The following is a 21,531-nucleotide window of genomic DNA, read 5'->3' as shown; positions in this document are numbered from 1 at the left end:
TTTTAAAGTGGGTAATAAATTTCATACTTATCTAGTTTTATTATTGGTTACAAAGTTCTTAATATTAACGCGCTTTGATTTGTACTTTGGAAAGTGGGGTACATTTCAAATTTGCAACTATAAACAAAATTCTATAAATGCACCAAAACAAAATAACTATCGCCATGCGTAGCACGTTAAGACGCGTTATATCAAGAACGTATTTACGTTTCTATAAGAACAAGCTGTGGACAATATTTCATTGACGTAACGCACGCTTTCTTGTTATTTTATAGGCGGAGCCTATTTTTATTTTATAGGTGGGGCTTAGTACAAAGACGCCACCTATGGAGGACATTTTGAACTAATTAAAAAATTGCGTTTTCAGGTTACTAATATCGAAGAAAATTATTATTGCTAATGTTGAATTTATTCATGCAGAAGTGGCGCGGTCTGACAAGGGATAGTGGTTTGAAAGGTTCTAAAAACCAATTTTTTAAGAAGAGTTAGAGAAAATTTTGACACCTAAAACCACTCCTTCTGCGTTGAGTTTGCAAGTTCTCCCTCCAACGCATTGTAACCAGGCCCCCTAAATTAAGACATTATATTTTAGTTAGTACTGATCATTTCTGAACTACGTTTTCAGATGTATTATGATTTAATTTTAATTTTAAGTCATATTTCTGGCCAATCCGCGGGACTACACAACTGGCACAAAACAATTCACATTTGAATTTCGTACTAATTCAAGATTCAAATACAAGTGCCATCTGTCTCCAAATATTTGATATTCGACCTTGGAAACCTCTGTGTCCATTGTCTTCTATAGAGCGTTACATACTTTCGGCGTTCTTTTTAGGGCACCGCGCGTTTGTATGATCAAAGATAATCTATACTACGTACCCGGTATGAACCGTATGATGTTCATTGCTAAAATTGATTTTTTCACTGATTGAATGACGTGGTGTTATTTCCAAAACCAGGTAACTAGAAAAAGTCGGTTTATCTAAAAATTAATTTAAATCAACATGTGTTTCACTACCTTATTTCCGAAACCAGTTAACTCGTAAAATTCGGTTTGTCTAAAAGTGAATTTAAATTAACATGTTGGTGTTTCGCTACCTTATTTCCAAAACCAGTTAACTCGAAAAAATAATTTTGGGTTTATTAAGTTAATGTACAAGGTGATTGAAAATTTGTTCAAATTTAATATATTTAATGCATCGGGGAATTGTGTATACTTAAATGTCCGTGACATCTTGTTTCTAGCCCTTTTTCTGGAAATAGCGAAACACCGGTTACCGTGGCCCTAAAGGGTTGACGATACTCCTTGACGCAACTGACGACGTTGACGTAAGGGAAGTGAGTCTTCAGAAGATAAGGGGAAAATAAATTTAACTCACTGACTTTCGGAATAGATCTATTTTTACTCTTGAAAAGTAACATTAAATCAAGATTTAGAAAATTCGAGGCGATGATGATTTTAAGGCCAAGATATTAAAAATTCACAAAACAAATGTAATTAAATTTGCAAAAAATAAATAAATACAATATAATTAGAAGCTTTGTTCGAATTTGGTCGACTTGGAATCCGAGCAATCTTGCTTTGGTATTTAATTTAAGCCTTCGTTAAAAAACTTAACTGAAAACTCAAACTATAAAAGTTGCATTATAGGTATATAGTTCGATATTGAGAATATAGATGGTGCTTTATTTTCTATTCCAGGGGCCTACAGGAATAATTCGCAACCGAAACGAGACTATGTGGCGTAACGGGGCTAGCTTCTCCGACGTTGCACCTATGATTTTTTAATTGGTCTGTAGATCATAAGAACACGATTTTTAAAAACCTTGATAAGAACGATGAGGAAAAGCTAATAGCGTCTGCTTTAGCCGCTACCTATCTAGGTTTCAATGTCGAACCAAAGGGGGCGTAGCGATAGTTTTCGGTCGCGAATTATTTTGAAAACAACTTTTCCCAGGGTTACTTTAGTTATGTAAATGTTTCTTGGGTTTTGGAAAACTGGGAATATTTGGACCAAAACGGGAAATTTAATTTTCGCGAGCTGGCATCACTGACCGAAGGCTTTTTTTTTATATTTTCACCATGGCTTCATAGATGGCATTCCATACGTAAAACTTCAAAAACAGAGGGGCAAGTGAAAAGGAGGCGGTGGCTTGTTCTTATCAAAACTTAAAAAAGTTCTTGGTTATACGAAATAAAATAGCGGTATTTACTGATTAGCACACCATTTTATAAACTGGCTCTCCTATTTTTAAATAATGTTAACAATAAAATTTGATTGCTTCCAGCGTAATTAAGGAACAATTTTATACAATAAAAAAATAACCTTGTATTTTTTCATATTTTGTATATTTTTATTCAGGTAAAAGTTACAGGAAATATTATTTTGTGCGTTTTTCCTCTTCTATTTACAATCTAATTTCTTGGTTTGATAATTTTGAACGGAATTCCAAATTGATCTTCGTTATACAATTTTTACACCCTGTTTTAAGTAGTTTCACAAAAATAGTGAGAGTAACACAAGTTTTGAATGTGCGGAGAAAAAACACAAAAATACAACTAAATATTGTAGTAGAAAAAACAAAAAAAATATTTCTAAAACCAGTTTGATTGTTAATTTACTTTAACTGCCTAGCACATTCGCAAATAAGTTTTCTGTCTTTATCCGATAGATAATTTAGTCCACTAATGCAGTAGGAATTCGATACTTTAAAAGTACCCCAAAAACAACGAGCATGATGCCAATGTTCAATAACTCTACCTATTTCGTGATCAATCTTGTTAATTCCAAATCTCAACTCTTCTTTTGGAATTGTTTCTTTACAAATACGACAATGTGACCTTCCAGAAAGGGCGTACTCTGCGCTGCAAGTACCATTACGAACATTCTGCCTTTTTAAGACTAATTTTGGAAAAAATATAGCGCACTGGACTTCAGGTTTGCTGTAATGATCCACTTCCTGATCAAATATTACCTGTTCTGCAGAGGTGTAAGCGGTTGTGGGTTGAGGAATTGACTGCTGAGCTTGGGGAAGATTTTGGATTTCCGATTTTATGTTGCCTCTTGTTGTAAATATTTCTGGCAAATCATCAACCTCATTATCTTCATCAATTAGCGAAATAACATTTGACGAGGCTTCACCTTTGACCTTAACTTCCGGGATATCATTCTCTTCGTAGTCTACTGGTTCTTTTTTTATGCGCACAGTTTCCACTGGCTCAGCTTTCATCGTTACTTGGTTAACTTCTTCCAGGTCAATTTTTAAGGTTGCATTAACAATACTATTATCTTGGACTATACCTGGCTCTGTTTTAATTATAATTTGGGGTTCCTGCTTAATTAAAACATTATCAGTTACCATTGTTTCCGAAAGTTCCGTTTTAATTTTAATATTTCCTTTCGGTTTAGAGACTTTCTTAACCTTTCCAGTATTCTTAGCATTCATTTTTGCAACTTCCGAAGAGTTTTCCATTTTATCAAGTAGAACGTCGATAACATTTTCTTTTGGAGGGTCCATTTTGACCTCTATTTCTGCCACATTAGATGGCTCTTCCATTTGAAATTGGGGCTTAGATTTTTGACCTTTAGCTTTACGTTTTGATCCTTTGTTTTCAACCAAGACTTTACTAACTGCAAGTTCCACTGATCGTTGTTTATCCATTTCAACTGCAGCTTTACGGTTTCTGGACCGTGTATTCATTTTGGTTGGGGAAGGAATTTTATAACGTGGTACTGATTTGACATCCGGTATGGTGGGAGTGTCACAAATAGCAGTTTCAGATGGTATTGATGCTAAATTATCTTCAGTCGTGACTACTTGTTTCTCTCCGTAACATTCTTCAGGAAAATTTGATACTTGATCGACGCTTGTATTGTTGACAATTTGCGTTGGGGTGACAATTGACAACTCCTTAGCTTCTGGAGATGGTAATGTATCTACCATCATGGGTGACGCGTATCTAGGGTCTTCCACACTTAATGTGTCACTTTGAACAGAGTCTGAAGCGGGAGTGGTACATTCGGAGCTTGTTGATGTTAAATTAAGATTTAGTACTATATTTTGGTTCCTGTGGTAATTATGATCAAGAGTACAAACTGGAGCTCGTACTGGAATCTGAAGTGGAATTATCATTTGAGGCATTTGTATACCCGACTGGTTGTGTATCGGAAGACCAGTGGGTAGAGTAAGTACCAAAATTTGACCAGGTGACTGATGAAACACAGGCATATTGTTTAAATTAACAGGATTTGCGTTTATGACATGCCCTACATTGGCATTTACATCAATAACGCTCGTAATTTGGTTGGTGTTTAAGTTTTGAAGTTGTTGGAAAGGGTAAAATGGTATAGCATTGGGGTTGAGGGACGAACTGATTTGTTTATTAGGACTGCTTTTGGCAGTTGACAGTTTATTGCTAGAGTTTGACACATTCTCATTTTCATTGTTAGTGGACACACTGTCAACAGAGCTTACCTCCACACTCTCCATTACTAGATTCTGAAGTTGCTGAGTCCCAACACGGGCAGTTTCCATTGTTAAATGTTGAAAGGCTTAGGCAATTATTCAAGTTTCGTAGAAATGCGGCGGTAACTTCTATTTACCAGTCACAAAAACATCACCGAATTTAGAAGACACTCATCTTAAATAATAAAGATGACGAACTTTTACGATTTATCTAAGTATTTAACTACTTTTGGAAGCCAATACTAGGAGCACGTGTAACATTTCAAACTTGGAGTCACCAAAATGGCGGGAAATGGGATTCCGCGCCCGCTGCGAAAAGAAAGGAAGCCGATTATCATGGCGGGATGACGTCAATCTCGCAACATCGGGGGACCCTGGAAGTTGGAAGTATCCGATCCAACCTCCGCCCCTAGCGGTCTCTTTGCCACGAGCCGATGGGTTTTGCGTCCCCGCTTTAGCGTATGTAATTTTTTATTTTCACTTTTCTGAAATCATTTTACTAAACCTAAGTAAGAAGTATTTATTTCAACCTATTAATGTCATTATAACGTTTATCTTACTCGTAAATTCAATATTATCGCCACAAAATGGTAAATATGCGGTTCTTCCTGGGTTTTACCATGGGCTATGAATTAGTAAGAAATGATAATAGCCCATGGTATTACCAGGGAAGAAGGATATCTTTCTTCCATGGTATTACTATTCCATTTTGTAAAGGCTTAGAAAATGTAAAATGTTGTATAAAAGACGGGCTATGATTACGCTTAAATCCTTGACTTCTTAACAGGTTAATTTGGCCATGGATAATGTGTATATTGTGTTTTAGATGCAGTTCATGTTGCTATTTAGCCGACAAGGCAAACTAAGATTGCAGAAATGGTTTATGGCATATCCTGATAAATTAAAGAAAAAAGCTACCAGGGAACTAGTAACGACTATACTTTCCCGCAAACCCAAAATGTGTTCCTTCCTGGAGTGGAGAGATCTGAAAGTTGTCTATAAACGGTACTTGGACACAAGATTCATTTGATTTGTTAATAAACAGTCTGAAATATTTATTAATAGATACGCAAGTTTATATTTCTGCTGTGCGGTTGAACAATGTGATAATGAATTGATAACTTTGGAGGTAATTCATCGTTATGTGGAATTATTGGATAAATATTTTGGAAGTGTATGTATTTTTTCTAAATTCTCAAGTGACTAGGGTATAAATTTAACTAATTTGGATTTTTAAATGACAGGTTTGTGAATTGGATATAATATTTAACTTTGAAAAGGCCTATTTCATTTTGGATGAACTGCTCATTGGAGGAGAAATTCAAGAAACGAGTAAGAAAAACGTGTTAAAAGCAATTGCAGCCCAAGATTTACTCCAAGAGGTAAGTTAGCAATAATAAAGCCAACCCTTAAAAAAAAGGAAAATTATAATTTTGTTTGTCGCAAATAAATACGTAATAAGGAAGAAGCAGTGGAAAATGCATTGAAGGAATTTGGCTTGATGTAGTTTTCCTTCAAAAGATATTATTAATGGGCATTTTACATAACTGTTAACAAAATGTGTTAATTGTAATTTAGACTAATTACGAACACAAATTTATTGAAATTTTATAAAGTAAAACAGTAACCCCCAGTTGTCTTATAAAAAGTATTAGACAATTACGTGTTTTAATGTCAACATATCAATAAGAAACAATCGATTGTTATCATTTTACTAAAAAAAATATATATAGCTATTATCAAAACATATTTAGTGCAATGATAATCACTAATCCGTAATTTTTTTTAAATTCTCTCAAATGTTAAGGGAATTCTTTCATGTTATTACAGGGTATAATGCGTGGCGAAGTTTGGGTAAAAAATGGGACTGGGATAGATGCATTTTACCAAATGGTCTTAGGGTTAAGGGTATTTCCAAACGGGTCTGGATGCCAACCCCTGTTCCAAAGTACACAATGTGAAATATACGACCACAGTGTCTCAAAATAACAAATTAGGAAATAATTTGTTAAATGACAAGTTAATAACACTTAATGCACAATAAGCAAATGAAGTAATACACTTGGCTAAAGGTGGTCTTCTGATGTCATAGCCCCACCCCCTTTTTTTCCCCATACTTCGCCTTACCTTTTAAAATAGTTTTTTTTTAGAACAAACTTATGGTGTTGGCCAAAAGCCTTAGACACCAATTTTAAAATAGTTTTGTACGTAATTTGAGCTTTAGCATCAGCATCGGAAGGGCACTAATTATTACAAATGAATTTTCCTTATAATTAAGCCTTGGATTGACAATAATAAATATTTTTATTAGGCTTATAAACATTTGTGTTAATACTAACGTTGCATGCGTTTTACCGTTATATTGTTACAGGGGGTACTGTGTAAAACTGAACAATAGCATGCTCTTTAAGTGTTCTCCTTAAAATCATTTCATTCCAGCTTTTATTTTAATATTGAAAATACTCTTTCCATTTCATTTAATTTCATCGTAAGCCCTTTCATTTTCCCATCCTAAGGACGAAGCCCTTGACTCGCCCATGCCAGAGAATGACCTCGTTTAAAATAACCCAACCTTAATCCTCACTAACTGAGCTTGCTGTGGTTTTTTGTGTCAAGAAATCACGTTTATATTAGTATTTAAAAAAAACACCGTGATAGAGTAATAGGTCAATTTAATCGTCCTAGTAGTTTGAAGACTTGAGTTTTGACCTATTTTTATCTAGTGTTTTTACAATTTACCATTGTAAAAAAATGCATGGCTTTTAGTGTTACCAAATTCTTCTCCCTAAGTACAAATTTAAAGTAACAAGTTTTACGTAATTTTTTAATGAAATAAGTGCTAACTTTACTAAAATTGACCGTACATTTTCCAGCCACCTTTTAAACTATAAATATTTGCACAAACTGCAACTTTTCCCAATGTTAATTCATTTTGCATGGCTTACGCAGAACTAATTTTTAATAATTTATGGTCACATTCTTTTTGTATTTCCTTGGTACCATAAATGTAATTTAGCTTCATGTATATTAATGTCCTTCTTATTATACCTTTACCAAAGATTTTTTTTAAATTGTTTATATTTTAATTTAGTCAAACGTGCCAAATATTTTTACTAATTTTTATTATAAAAGCTTTACGTGCCAATTTTAATTTAAGTATTTTTGAAGAATACACAAATTAGGTAATTTTTGTAAGTAACTTTAACCCACCGCGAAAAGAGGCCTTGAAAATTAATTTCAATTGTTAACTTTGGGCATCTTTTTTAAGAAAATACACAAAAGAAATAGCTTTATAAAATCATGATATTTTGCATTTTTTTCTATTATACTAAAAAAAAATATGCCATAATATATAGCTGGTACACGTAGATTATGTATTAGTATTGATGCACTGTTTTTGCATATATTTTGAATATTATTGTGTAATAAAAAAGTTTTAAGTAGTTATAAAAAGACTTAATTCTGTTTATGATTGAAACGTATTCATTTTAATCAATTTAATTGAAAAAGCTTTATAATTAAATCAAGTTATTATTTGTAGGAAGAAACTCCGCAAGGATTTTTTGAAGATCATGGTCTTGGTTAGACACCCGACCAAAATGCTTGTCTTCGAAATTAAGCCCAAGAATATTTTGACACCCCCGCCAGAACAGTTTCAGCTACAGTTATTTTGGTAGAAGTTTGTTATAGTTCCCATGAAGAAGTGAGATAAATTAAACTAAATTTGATGCATTCCAAAAAATGCTTGGATGATTGTGTTCTCTAAGCAGTGAATTTAAAAAATAATATATCAATGTAGCCAAATATTTTATTAAACATTTCAGCACACAATTTTTATATTTAGTACCGAAGATGCATGGATTTTTGTTTATTCGTCCTATGTCAGATCCTTTTTCTAATGTACTTAGTTTTTTTTGTTAATATTTGGTTTGTCAATGTTTAAGTGATTAATAAAAAGGTTTGAAACTTGAAAAATTTGTTATTATTGTTTAAATTCACTACAGAGAACACAACGCTGCAAGTTGAGATTTAATTAAAAACACTGGCACATTTATTGAACGAATATGTAATTATTTGTTACAAATAACTATTGAGGTGGTGGGGTGTTAGATAAATTTAACGGTTCAAATTTGGACTTGAAAAATCTAGATGGTAGTTTTTTCAATCCATTCCACATCTGGACTCGATTTCCTCTGACTTTCATCAGAAATTGTACTATCAGGATCACTTGAACTTGTTGATAATCTCCTCTGTTTCCGTTCCTCACTTCTGGATTTTAAAGGTTTATTTTGTTTCCCCAAATTGATATTGGAATGTTTAATATATTTTGATTTGTTAGGTGACTTGGAGCGTGAATTCCTTAATCTGATAGATGATGACTTGGAGCGCGTCTGTTTAGATCTGATATAAGGCAACTTTGATCTAGATTGTTTTAATCTGGGGGACGGAGATTTAGAACGTGAATGTCTTGATTTTATAGAGGGTAATGTAGAACGCAAATGTTTCAATTTGATTGAAGATTGAGATTTAGAATGGGACTGCCTTGACCTGATAGAGGGTGATTTGGAACGAGAGCGTCTTGATCTGATAGGGGGTGATTTGGAATACGAGCGTCTTGATCTGATTGAGGGTGATTTGGATCGCGAGCGTCTTGATCTGATAGAGGGTGATTTGGATAGGGAGCGTCTTGATCTGATAGGGGGTGATTTGGAATACGAGCGTCTTGATCTGATTGAGGGTGATTTGGATCGCGAGCGTCTTGATCTGATAGAGGGTGATTTGGATCGCGAGCGTTTTGAACTGATAGAGGGTGATTTGGAACGTGAGCGTCTTGATCTGATCGATGGTGTTTTGGAACGTGAATGCCTTGACCTTCGTGAAGAACCGTAATGTCTATCCGACCTTGAAGAGTATTTGCTCCTTTGTGACCTTGTTCTATCATTGTCAGATTCAAAAATATCATAGTCAGCTTGCCTAAATTCACTTCTTGGATTATTAAACACGTGCAGAAAGTTACAAGTTCGGCCTTTCGGACACCGTTTGACATTGAAAAGTCCTTTAGAGAAATGAGTAAGTTAAAAACATGTTTTTAAACGATATATAGAGCTCCATATATACCACAAATGGCCGATTTCCATTTTGTAACGCAGCTATATTCACAAGAAAGTTGTTTTCCTCCATAATATCTTCCATTAAAAAGCCGTATCGCTTGCTCAGCTTCAGATTCCCTTTTAATTGGATTTTTTTTATTAGTTAAAAGACAAAATGAAACGACTGCCAAAACCATATTACTTTTCATACTGAACGTAAACATTTCCTCTGAGATGCTGTTCTTGATTACAGCACACTTTAAACTGCAAAACTCTCCCAATTTTTTTAAATTCTGGTACAACATCCTCATAGAAATCCAAAAAATACTGGTACATGTCACTGTCTTCAAACTCAAGACCAATATCGGTATCATACTCATCATGAAACATTTCCTCCATACAAAAATGAGTAAACATGCTCCTTAAAAGGATAGTGTGACTCGCTTCAGGTCGATCATGTTTCCGTGAGCATCTAAAATTAAATTAAAGATGAGTAATAGAATATAGTGAAAAAGAATGCTAATCATACCTATCCCCAAATCGACAAGCACCAGTTTTGGAGTAAAAATGACATATTTCTCTTGTATCCTGAACCTCGGGGCGTGGAGGTGCAATTGGATTATGCCAAGGTTCATTACCCTTGAAATTAATGAAGTTAAATTAGATAAGATTAATGGGCAATAAGATAAGAATTCAATACCTCTGGCAGATTATCTATAACGTCTTTTAAAGCATCCTATTTGGAAAATTTTAAGAATTGACATAAAACAGTTCTCAATCACGAAACAAAGCTGATGAAGGATGTTAGGTTAATATAAACAAAGAAAACCATGTAGGTTTCCCACATGTTATTTACAATTTTAAATTTACTGCCATCTTTCTCTGCCCTCTCACAATTATACCTTTTATGCGCAAAAATATAAATGTGGCAGCCCGGCTGTATGCTAGTGTCTAAAAGGGATGGTTTCGTATGTTGGGCGTAATCGCTTCTGGTAAGAAAAAACCTCCAAGATCGACTTAAAAATTGTTAAGTGGCATTATGAGTGAGTGTACTACATTTCAACTATGAGAAAAAGAGAAATTATTCATTAACATAATCGCAACCTCCTGTTTGCGATTTCCACACTGATATAGCATTTACTAAAACCTTTATAGACGTGAATGCCATCTCTTGACGAAAAATTGGTTTTGTTTAAAGCATCCTGTGATAGTGTTACAATTACCTGCATTCAACAAACCTAAATTGTAAAATAATCCGATACTTCTGATTGCGTTACCATTCTGTCCGTTTGCTTATCGTGACGTAAATGGTTGTTGAGCGCCAAAACTCTCAAAACCCGTTTAAAATGAATAATTCAACAACTATTATGGTTTTATGGATACATAATCGGCAATGAATAAGATTGTTGAACGCAGCCCCAAGTGTCTGCGAGGCAGATAATGTGGACGGCCTTGTGAGGACGACCCCCAATTCCCCAACGGGTGGTTTTCATACTTCCGCCATGGGTGCCCCGTCCCTATCCCCAAGTATTCCCCCATAGGCGTTGCCTTGACACATATCTCAACCCTTAATAATTGAGTATGGTTAGTGGACTGAATTGTTTCATCTACTCTAGTAAGAAACCAAAACTAGCCTACGTCAAAGGTGCAAGGACATGTCTTTTCAACGCCATGTCACCATCCCATGTGATGTAAAAAGCCCCAAGATTCACATATTCATCAAACTCTTATTCCCTATAGAGATAGATTTAAATAGCGCGCCTTAATTAAAAAAAATGCTTGTGTATTGTCTGAATTATGCAATATGTGACAAACAGACTGCTTGGGTATATTTCTAAGCAAAACAAATTATTAATTGAAATTAATCATATTGGATGTTAAATTGTAAACAATTGTCAAAACATGCCACAGAGATGAAATATCAAACTAGAAGCAAGATGGAATGACAATTATAGGTAGAAACAAATGAAACCATCCCATAAAATCAAAACTCTCTTAAAGCCAATGGGGATTTTTCATTTCATGACGTCATATGACGAACTGTTCAGCGCACATACCAAATTAATGCTGTTACAAGAATAATTAAAAAAATTAGTTTTAATTATTTTAACTAATTATTCCAACTAAAAACTTTAAAACTAGGTATTTAAGTTCTATAAAATTTATTGTCTAGGCCTTTGGCCGACACCATAAGTTTGTTCTAAAAAAAAGTTCTATTATCAGAAGTAAAAATATACTCTTAGAGAGAATAATCATTTTCCTATACTGCAAATTTTATTTGCAGGGCAACACTAAATTTTCCAATTATCGTTTGGAAAAAAAAAGTGCAAAATTCATTATTATATTCCAAAACTACTTAATCAGAAAATTTTATTTAAAAATGAGTAAATATCTCTATGCAGCGTAATTTTCTCAGTAAATTTTGTGCCTTGATTTGGCGGGAAAATAGCACCTATTGCAAACAGCCTTAACGCTTTAGCAATGTTTTGGTTCATTAAGGTTAGCTATTCACAAGACTGACTGCATTACGGGCTACGTCGCCCGTTTTGCATCCGCTTGCTAACGCGTCACATGTAGCCTTTGATAGCACCTCGCTAGGGGGAGATTTTCTTTTTGTGATGACGTCACTCCATTACTAGCTCTCGGTAAAATATTCCCCAAAGAGAAAAACTTGCAGAATAATATTATACACTTATGATACTACATATTGGAATTTTTACATGGATAGTTATTAGTTGACTCTTAAGAGATATATTATATAATATGTCTATTATTTTATAATTTATTGTACAATATTAAGATACTTTTCGAAAGACGATCCCGGATGAAATTAAATTCCTTGCATAATAATTGATGGCAATTGTATTACTTTACAGTTCCTCAATATGACAGTCTGGGTTGCGGGTATTTTTTGCATATTGAAATTGTGTTGGGGCTCGAGAACCATGTATGCTTATAACTACTGAAAAAGATACAATCCTCATTGTAAATTAACAATCTCGAGGTGTCCAATACGTGTGAAAGTTAAGGATTGATATTACGTTTAAATATATCTTAAAACTTTAAATATTCTTAAAAAAATGGATATAATTTTGCAGACGATAACGATTAACATCACCTCCTTGGTTTTCTTTTCATCTATTTCTTTCCGTTGCAATTTCTCGAAATCTTCTCGAGCTTTGCGCTGTAATGAAGAAGCATTTTTGAAATATTTCTGATATAAGGTTACATCTTAAAACAGCTTACAGCTTCCTCTTCTTTTAAGGCACGTACACGCTCCAACTGTTCTTGTTTCTTTTTAAACTGAATCATAGCTTCCTCCTCTCGTTTAAGCCACAAGTAGTGTAGCCTACGCCTAAATTAGTGAAGTTTTATCACTAGTTTGAATAAATAACTCAGCTTTAAATTTAATTTAACCTTTCTCTTTCTTCGTGTTCTTCCAATATTTGTTCCTCCATCTCCGCTCGTTCTTTTCTAGATAAATATCCGGGAGAGCTCTCAAGTTTCATCAATTCTATTGGAAAAGCCAAACGCTGTGTTTAACAATATCAATTAATACTTTAAATTTCTTTCACCTTTTCTAATCTTTTCATCTCTTTCCTCAGCTATATGTTTGCGTTTCACTTTCCTTTTCTTTTTTTTTAATAGGGCCCGATACTGTTTGTGACTGTTTCAGAATGTCAATATCAATTAACATTTGTAACATCTTAACTACGGCTATAATAGTTAACATACCTTAATTTCATGTGATTATTTACAAGATTCGTCACTTCGATATTAGCCATTACTCTTCGTAAGGTTTGGTTTCGACAAAACTAGTTGCACTAGTAACAAAAGTAAATAAACTAGTAAATATGTCTATTTAGTTCTACCTTGGTTCTACTAGAAAATTAAAATTAAACGCCAACATCCATCCTGCGACGGTGTGACCCCTGCCAAGTACTCTTAAAGGTATGAAAATAAATTTCTAGAAACACCAATAGATGGTGGTGTGGCTATTTCAGTTTCAACAAGCGAACGCAGGTGGCGACAGCGTCTCAACATATTTTACGTATCCATGGAAATGGGGAAAACAAAATTAGAACGAAAGGGGAAGGGAAACTTAAAAAAAACCCTACATAGCGGCGCGAACACCCAGCGATTTTGGCATTAGTTTTAACCGGGAAACGATGTTACGTTCGCAAGTGCAGAGTGGCTACTTCAACCATCCGAATTCTTCGAAATATGCGCTCTATTTTTAAAGCAATATTTGTGTAATGCGACCGGCATAGTAATAATTTAAGGTTAAGACCGTATACTTTCAAAGTTTCTCGGAAAACAAAGTTTTTCGCGCTTTCTAGACTAATTCTAGAATTCTAGTCTCTTAAAAAAGATCGCGGCGAAAATGTTTTAAAAGCTGCCAACAAATATTTAATGTCATTGAAATTCCGAGCATCCGCTATAAATAGTTACATTTAACGTTGAAAAAAACGCGCCAAAACGTTTTGATTGAATTCAAAATTATCGCTACCAAGTAGGTGGTAAAAAAGTCAAGTTGGAAAGTTTTTAAATTGTCGTGTTTTAAATTTAATTCGCATCTGGCTACATTATTAAATAATATTGTTTAAAAAGTAACCAAATATGACAATGAAATATCAAGTGGTAATATACACCATTCGAGACTGTGTTCAATGTCAGCAGGCCAAAGCGATGCTGGCTGGAAAAGGATTGGGGTACATTGAACTGAATTTGGACGCAAATCCGAGCTTAAGGGAAGAAATGGTCAAAAAGAGTGAAGGCAAAAGAACTGTACCGCAGATTTTTATCGGCAATAAACACGTTGGAGGAAAAAACGACCTACAAAAATTGGTAAATATAGTCTCTTAAACAAATTATTTCCTTAAAACAGAGATATTTAGAATTTACGTCTGATGGTTAAATTAATGGGTAATGTTACAAATTTTCTTTTTACGGTTAGTTTAAACATTTTACATTTTATAACATTTTTAATAACAATAATAATAATAATTTTCTTGTTAGGGTTAATTTAAACCTTAATTTTTATTATTTAAATATGTTAAATTATTATTAATACTAATAATAATAATTTTCTTGTTACGGTTAATTTAAACCTTAATGATAATAATAATAATTATTATTATTATTATTATTATTAATTTAACATATTTAAATAAGTAATAAAAAGCAATTAAAAGTAATAAAAAGTAATAATAATAATAAAAATAATTTTCTTGTTACTGTTAATTTTAACCTTAATTTACATTACTTTTTATTACTTATGTAAATATGTTAAATTATTAATAACAATAATAACATTATCCTTCACTCATTTATTTAAAGTAGATATTTATATCTCACATTGAACCCAAATGAGAGTCGTTAATTAACCGCGTAGCCTAGACCCTAATTAAACTAATTAGCGATTTCTTTTCGCGTTTTTAGAAAAAAGCTCCATTCAAGAAGACCGCGCCAATGGTTATTAAATCGTTGACGATAGCTTAAGCCTAATGAGTCATTCCTTTGCAACAGCTGTTATTACTACGTTAACTGTAACCGGCGTCGTCTACGTAATATTTTGTAGACCAAATTGGTCTAGGCCTACTGCCATGGGAAATATCTTTTATCGGCGCTGCCAGAGAGGCCAAAATATGCGGATACCCCTCACCGCCCCCCCCCCTCCCCCTGCGCGTACTTGGGTGATGCTCTAGACGCATTTGTAACAGTCCTCTTTGGAATGTGTCACATTATGTTTGTTAGTCGAGTCAAGCGATGGCGGTATTTTCTAAATAGTTCTTCATTCTTATGTTTATGAACGTTCCTATATGTTGTAACGTTTACGATTAACGTTCCTATATGTTGTAACGTTTACGATTAACGTTCCTATATGTTGTAACGTTTACGATTAACGTTCCTATATGTTGTAACGTTTACGATTAACGTTCCTATATGTTGTAACGTTTACGATTAACGTTCCTATATGTTGTAACGTTTACGATTAACGTTCCTATATGTTGTAACGTTTACGATTAACGTTCCTATATGTTGTAACGTTTACGATTAACGTTGCTATGTTGTAACGTTTACGATTAACGTTGCTATGTTGTAACGTTTACGATTAACGTTGCTATGTTGTAACGTTTACGATTAACGTTGCTATGTTGTAACGTTTACGATTAACGTTGCTATGTTGTAACGTTTACGATTAACGTTGCTATGTTGTAACGTTTACGATTACCGTTGCTATGTTGTAACGTTTACGATTACCGTTGCTATGTTGTAACGTTTACGATTAACGTTGCTATGTTGTAACGTTTACGATTAACGTTGCTATGTTGTAACGTTTACGATTAACGTTGCTATGTTGTAACGTTTACGATTAACGTTGCTATGTTGTAACGTTTACGATTAACGTTGCTATGTTGTAACGTTTACGATTAACGTTCCTATATGTTGTAACGTTTACGATTAACGTTCCTATATGTTGTAACGTTTACGATTAACGTTCCTATGTTGTAACGTTTACGATTAACGTTCCTATGTTGTAACGTTTACGATTAACGTTCCTATGTTGTAACGTTTACGATTAACGTTACTCGTGGATTATAAACGTCACAAATTTAGCTGATTTTTCCTTTCGTAAGAATTCGGTCTCTGACTTGAAATGACCTCTGACCTTTGTCCGGGTTACCTTATTTTCCCCCCAAAATAATCGGGATCCTTATATTTAGCTCCTTACGAAACCTCATTGAAAAAAGTATCAAAATATAGAGCGATTTTTACGGGTACAAATCCCTTCATATAGATACATCCCCAGATAAAACACCGGTCGGCAATTTACGGTACAGACCAGGGTTGATTGGTGGCGTAGACTACACTATCTTCACCGCTTTTATCAGCACCGTCATGTGACCTAGTATTTATTTTATTTTTCCGATCTGAAGATTTATTTGAAATTTTTATTGCCTTTGCTCTAGTTTTTAGTTGATTTCATTTTTTCCTTTCTGGGTTTAAGATTATATATTTTGGAAATGGGAAAAAATCAATTGAAATCAAGGTTGTGTTGAATCTTCAAAATAAAACAGAAAAAAATGTTAACTTGCCTCTTTTTGATCACTGCATGCATTTCTAAAATAAATAACAATTACAAATCAAATTTATTTAGTACTCTTAATTATTTTCGTCTGAATTTTTGTTTGTAAATTATTTTTAAAAAACAAGTTAGATTAAATTCAATTGATTTTAAAACAGACAATGATTGTAAATACAGGTCAATGCTATCTTCATGAAAAGATGTATCATTTTCCGTTAGATTTACGAAATTAAACGCTTCATAAAGTACATTTCCGTTACAATATTAACAACTTCCGGTATTGCCAGATAAACCATTTTGTAATAGGCAGATATTGCCCGTTTTCAGTGAAAACGGTTCGCGCCTAATTTCACGAATTATAAACAATTTAAAGTAATTATTGTAATAGCTTCTAAACCTGTACTATGTCGTTATACAAATTAAATATAATAAATAATAATAATGATAATCGCGACGAGAAAATAAATGATAATCGCGACGAGAAAATAAATGATAATCGCGACGAGAAAATAAATGATAATCGCGACGAGAAAATAAATGATAATCGCGACGAGAAAATAAATGATAATTCCAATAAAGCATTTTATAGCAAAGCCTTCGGATTGGAATTGAAGGTGCTGTAATAATCATTACAGTTATATTTATGTCAGTGATTTAAATTAAATATTTACGATATTAACGGTAATAAATCATTATTTCACTATATAGTTCGAAACATTTTAATCTTATTATCAAAGAAAAAGGAATTTTTTCTTATTAAATATGAAGAACCAAAAGAAACGATTCCCAATTGAAAATTGAATAAAGGGTGAATTAGACCGCAAATTTTCCTTACTTTCGCGTAAAAATAAGTATAAAATTGAAACGTTTGAGGGAAAAAAAACTATTTTTTTTCGGTGGGGGCAGACAATCAGGGGGAGGGGCACAAAACGCGTGGCATTGTTTCGAATCGTCGTGGACCTAGATCCTAGCATTTGATTAAAGGGACAATAGACGGGTTAAGTCATCATTCGAAAACGCGAACGTGGGAACTTGTAGAAGTGTTTGTTGTACCATAAGTAACATAATAACGTTAAGTATGACACTTCCTATTATTTTAATGTTAATTTCCTGACCGAACTTTTTTCGACTTGGACTTGCACTCTGAGTAACGTGTTATCGCCCTTGGAAGTAGTATATTTAGACACTAGGGGGCTCTTTGCTGAGGACTAAACCTAGATTGCGCAATAGCTCTGAAAATCGGCTCGTTAATAATTTTTCCTTAACTTAAATTTAATAAAAACCACCTGTGGACTATAATGCAGTTAAATTACGCGAAAAGGTAGAAATTTCCATAATAAAAAGGGGAGAAAAAGCTAAACCCTAACAAATTTAAAGTAATAATGAAACTTACGAAATACTTGGACCAATAGGTCTTCGAGGATAAAATTAAAACGCGAAACTGGGACCAAATAGATCTTCGACACAAAAAGAAATTAAAATGAATTAAAATAGCCAGAATTTATTATTTATTATATGCCTTCTATACCTCACAATGTAAAGGTACTGTCACGCGCAAAAACGTAATTTTGAAATCGGTCAATAATCATAATTTTTCCTAATATTTATTTTTATAAGTAACGTGGCCTTCTTGTTTTAATTTAGCTCTTATTAGAAGTCTACGAGCGCGCGCGACACTCGCGAGAAGTATATCTTTTTCTAGCGCGCGTGCAAATCGCACGTGCGAAAAATATGTACTAATAAAGCCGGGTCTTGTTTTTATTTAGAAATTTAGTTTATTTTTTGTTTCATATTTAGAAACCGGTTTACTTTTACCAGATTTTCGGTAGGTTTAAAGTTCCTAAGTTCGCTGCCTCGCTTCTGTCGGTGCGTCATACACAGAAACAAGGGGAATTTCCCGAGGAAATCAAAAGAATTCAGTTATTTTATACAGTTATTTCGCTTTATTTGTTTAGTTTCATATTTACGATAATAACTGCAGACAATTTCTACTTACATAAATAAAAGGTACTGTTTATATTTAGCCGGTTATAACCGAAAAAAGAAACCGGTTATAGCCAATTAAAACCACTGGTCTGGATTTTTTCAAAAAAAGCCGTTTTTTTTCTCCAAACCCTGTATGGTTGTACGCAATAAATACGTCTGCACTCCTACAAGTTTATCCGTTCACGTTTTCGAGGGGTTTTACTTAACCCATCTAATATTTTTTGGTGCAAAGATTGTTTCATTGGACCGGCATATTTTCTCTTTCTGTAGTTTCACGCTCCTCGTCGCGCTAAATGCGATTAAATTAAATCTAATTAAGGGTCTACTAAAAGGACTCTGGGTAACATCCTGGTCCACCCCAAAAACGCGAATGGATAATTTAAATCGCGTGTAATTCCACGCTTAACCTTGTTTTTTCTCCGCTGCGGCTTATAGAAACTAATACCATTAGTAACATAATACTTAAAAATATGTCACTGAAGGAATTTCGTTGATTGGAAGGCTCCTTAAAATTATAGTAAAATTACTGTCAAGTTAAAGTGATAGCAATGGCAGGGCTCCCATAGTTCCTATAATTCCTATAAATTCCTATAATTTCAATATGCTCCTATAATTTCCTCTTTTCTCAAAATTTTTCCTATAAATTCCTATTTTTTAGAAATTTTCTAGTTTTTCTATAGCTATATCCAGAAATTCCTATAATTTTAAAAATAATGCATTAGAAAACAGCCTTAACGTTTGGGAAAAATTTGCCTTCTAAATAGAGCTTACATGTAGCTCTGGCTTAGGTCCGGTGTTCCCGAAAACATCAACGGTTGGGGTCCCAGAGTTCCTATAAATTCCTATTTTTTCAAAGTTGTTCGTATAAATTCCTGTTTTTATCTAAAATGTTCCTATAAATTCCTATTTTTTGGCTAAAAATGTTCCTATAAATTCCTATTTTTTGGCTAAAAATGTTCCTATAAATTCCTATTTTTTGGCTAAAAATGTTCCTATAAATTCCTATTTTTTGGCTAAAAATGTTCCTATAAATTCCTATTTTTTGGCTAAAAATGTGCCTATAAATTCCTATTTTTTGGCTAAAAATGTGCCTATAAATTCCTATTTTTTGGCTAAAAATGTGCCTATAAATTCCTATTTTTTGGCTAAAAATGTTCCTATAAATTCCTATTTTTTGGCTAAAAATGTTCCTATAAATTCCTATTTTTTGGCTAAAAATGTTCCTATAAATTCCTATTTTTTGGCTAAAAATGTTCCTATAAATTCCTATTTTTTGGCTAAAAATGTTCCTATAAATTCCTATTTTTTGGCTAAAAATGTGCCTATAAATTCCTCTTTTTTGGCTAAAAATGTGCCTATAAATTCCTCTTTTTTGGCTAAAAATGTGCCTATAAATTCCTATTTTTTGGCTAAAAATGTGCCTATAAATTCCTATTTTGTGGCTAAAAATGTGCCTATAAATTCCTATTTTTTGGCTAAAAATGTGCCTATAAATTCCTATTTTTTGGCTAAAAATGTGCCTATAAATTCCTATTTTTTGGCTAAAAATGTGCCTATAAATTCCTATTTTTTGGCTAAAAATGTTCCTATAAATTCCTATTTTTTGGCTAAAAATGTTCCTATAAATTCCTATTTTTTGGCTAAAAATGTTCCTATAAATTCCTATTTTTTGGCTAAAAATGTGCCTATAAATTCCTATTTTTTGGCTAAAAATGTGCCTATAAATTCCTATTTTTTGGCTAAAAATGTTCCTATAAATTCCTATTTTTTGGCTAAAAATGTTCCTATAAATTCCTATTTTTTGGCTAAAAATGTTCCTATAAATTCCTATTTTTTGGCTAAAAATGTTCCTATAAATTCCTATTTTTTGGCTAAAAATGTGCCTATAAATTCCTATTTTTTGGCTAAAAATGTGCCTATAAATTCCTATTTTTTGGCTAAAAATGTTCCTATAAATTCCTATTTTTTGGCTAAAAATGTTCCTATAAATTCCTATTTTTTGGCTAAAAATGTTCCTATAAATTCCTATTTTTTGGCTAAAAATGTTCCTATAAATTCCTATTTTTTGGCTAAAAATGTTCCTATAAATTCCTATTTTTTGGCTAAAAATGTGCCTATAAATTCCTCTTTTTTGGCTAAAAATGTGCCTATAAATTCCTCTTTTTTGGCTAAAAATGTGCCTATAAATTCCTATTTTTTGGCTAAAAATGTGCCTATAAATTCCTATTTTGTGGCTAAAAATGTGCCTATAAATTCCTATTTTTTGGCTAAAAATGTGCCTATAAATTCCTATTTTTTGGCTAAAAATGTGCCTATAAATTCCTATTTTTTGGCTAAAAATGTGCCTATAAATTCCTATTTTTTGGCTAAAAATGTGCCTATAAATTCCTATTTTTTGGCTAAAAATGTGCCTATAAATTCCTATTTTTTGGCTAAAAATGTGCCTATAAATTCCTATTTTTTGGCTAAAAATGTGCCTATAAATTCCTATTTTTTGGCTAAAAATGTGCCTATAAATTCCTATTTTTTGGCTAAAAATGTGCCTATAAATTCCTATTTTTTGGCTAAAAATGTGCCTATAAATTCCTATTTTTTGGCTAAAAATGTGCCTATAAATTCCTATTTTTTGGCTAAAAATGTGCCTATAAATTCCTATTTTTTGGCTAAAAATGTGCCTATAAATTCCTATTTTTTCTATGAAATTTCATATAATTCCTATAATATTTAAAAAAAAATAGCTGGGAGCCCTGCAATGGGTACGTCTCAAGTTCGCGGATAGTTGAAGTCGATGGTTACGTTATGATTTATTATTGAAACAAACTTGTCATACGAAAAAGGCTTGATCGAATAGTACGTTTCGTACTTCCGTTTTACTATGTTACTTATGGTAATAGT

The 21,531-nt window shown here is 33.0% G+C and overlaps 4 protein-coding genes across 7 annotated transcripts in view; 2 read left to right on the top strand and 2 right to left on the bottom strand.

The window, feature by feature from the left end:
- Window positions 1-2,769: 2,769 nt before the first annotated feature.
- Window positions 2,770-4,799, bottom strand: LOC149953182 (uncharacterized). The gene is made up of 2 exons (XM_090168786.1): window positions 2,980-4,799; window positions 2,770-2,906 (listed from the first exon to the last, which is right to left on the bottom strand). Exons 1-2 carry the CDS (start codon window positions 4,537-4,539, stop codon window positions 2,901-2,903), a joined length of 1,566 nt encoding a protein of 521 aa, XP_090024912.1. The 5' UTR covers window positions 4,540-4,799; the 3' UTR covers window positions 2,770-2,900.
- Window positions 4,800-4,838: 39 nt separating this feature from the next.
- AP-1sigma (AP-1 complex subunit sigma-2) lies at window positions 4,839-8,427 on the top strand. 4 transcript variants are annotated; one of them, XM_090168785.1, is made up of 5 exons: window positions 4,839-4,929; window positions 5,297-5,475; window positions 5,536-5,644; window positions 5,715-5,852; window positions 8,012-8,425. In XM_090168785.1, exons 2-5 carry the CDS (start codon window positions 5,297-5,299, stop codon window positions 8,054-8,056), a joined length of 471 nt encoding a protein of 156 aa, XP_090024911.1. In that variant the 5' UTR covers window positions 4,839-4,929; the 3' UTR covers window positions 8,057-8,425. The 4 variants fall into 4 exon arrangements, with proteins under 4 accessions (XP_090024911.1, XP_090024908.1, XP_090024910.1 ...); XM_090168782.1 differs by lacking the exon at window positions 4,839-4,929 and adding an exon at window positions 4,937-5,060 and having other exon boundaries at window positions 8,012-8,427; XM_090168784.1 differs by lacking the exons at window positions 4,839-4,929; window positions 8,012-8,425 and adding exons at window positions 4,937-5,060; window positions 6,987-7,835.
- Window positions 8,244-13,497, bottom strand: LOC149953180 (uncharacterized). Its single transcript, XM_090168778.1, has 10 exons — window positions 13,296-13,497; window positions 13,136-13,227; window positions 12,978-13,074; window positions 12,807-12,915; window positions 12,679-12,744; window positions 10,261-10,296; window positions 10,090-10,199; window positions 9,763-10,032; window positions 9,589-9,698; window positions 8,244-9,526 (listed from the first exon to the last, which is right to left on the bottom strand). The coding sequence occupies exons 1-10, from the start codon at window positions 13,343-13,345 to the stop codon at window positions 8,616-8,618; spliced, it is 1,851 nt and encodes a 616-aa protein (XP_090024904.1). The 5' UTR covers window positions 13,346-13,497; the 3' UTR covers window positions 8,244-8,615.
- Window positions 13,498-13,665: 168 nt separating this feature from the next.
- Window positions 13,666-21,531, top strand: part of LOC149953179 (uncharacterized) — a 33,948-nt gene continuing 26,082 nt past the window's right edge. Inside the window, exon 1 of the mRNA XM_090168779.1 lies at window positions 13,666-14,408. Coding sequence (XP_090024905.1) covers window positions 14,181-14,408 — 228 coding nt within the window. The 5' untranslated portion in view covers window positions 13,666-14,180. The remainder of the gene's footprint in view (window positions 14,409-21,531) is intronic.

This window comes from Leiobunum rupestre, chromosome 3, assembly GCF_980474605.1.
Source record: "Leiobunum rupestre chromosome 3, qqLeiRupe1.1.hap1, whole genome shotgun sequence".
In the NCBI taxonomy this organism is placed as follows: Eukaryota; Metazoa; Arthropoda; class Arachnida; order Opiliones; family Sclerosomatidae; genus Leiobunum; species Leiobunum rupestre.
The sequence above is the reverse complement of the archived record's forward strand: the minus strand, read 5'-3'. Positions and strand labels throughout refer to the sequence as shown.

Coding starts and splice junctions, on each gene's coding strand:
- LOC149953182 (XM_090168786.1), bottom strand. CDS start 4,539: ATGGAAACTGCCCGTGTTGGGACTCAGCAACTTCAGAATCTAGTAATG.
- AP-1sigma (XM_090168782.1), top strand. Junction 5,476..5,535: donor CTGAAAGTTGTCTATAAACG/GTACTTGGACAC, acceptor ATTTATTAATAG/ATACGCAAGTTTATATTTCT. Junction 5,853..8,011: donor CCCAAGATTTACTCCAAGAG/GTAAGTTAGCAA, acceptor TATTATTTGTAG/GAAGAAACTCCGCAAGGATT.
- LOC149953180 (XM_090168778.1), bottom strand. CDS start 13,345: ATGGCTAATATCGAAGTGACGAATCTTGTAAATAATCACATGAAATTA. Junction 12,916..12,977: donor GAACACGAAGAAAGAGAAAG/GTTAAATTAAAT, acceptor TCACTAATTTAG/GCGTAGGCTACACTACTTGT. Junction 10,297..12,678: donor ATGAAAAGAAAACCAAGGAG/GTGATGTTAATC, acceptor TTTTCCAAATAG/GATGCTTTAAAAGACGTTAT.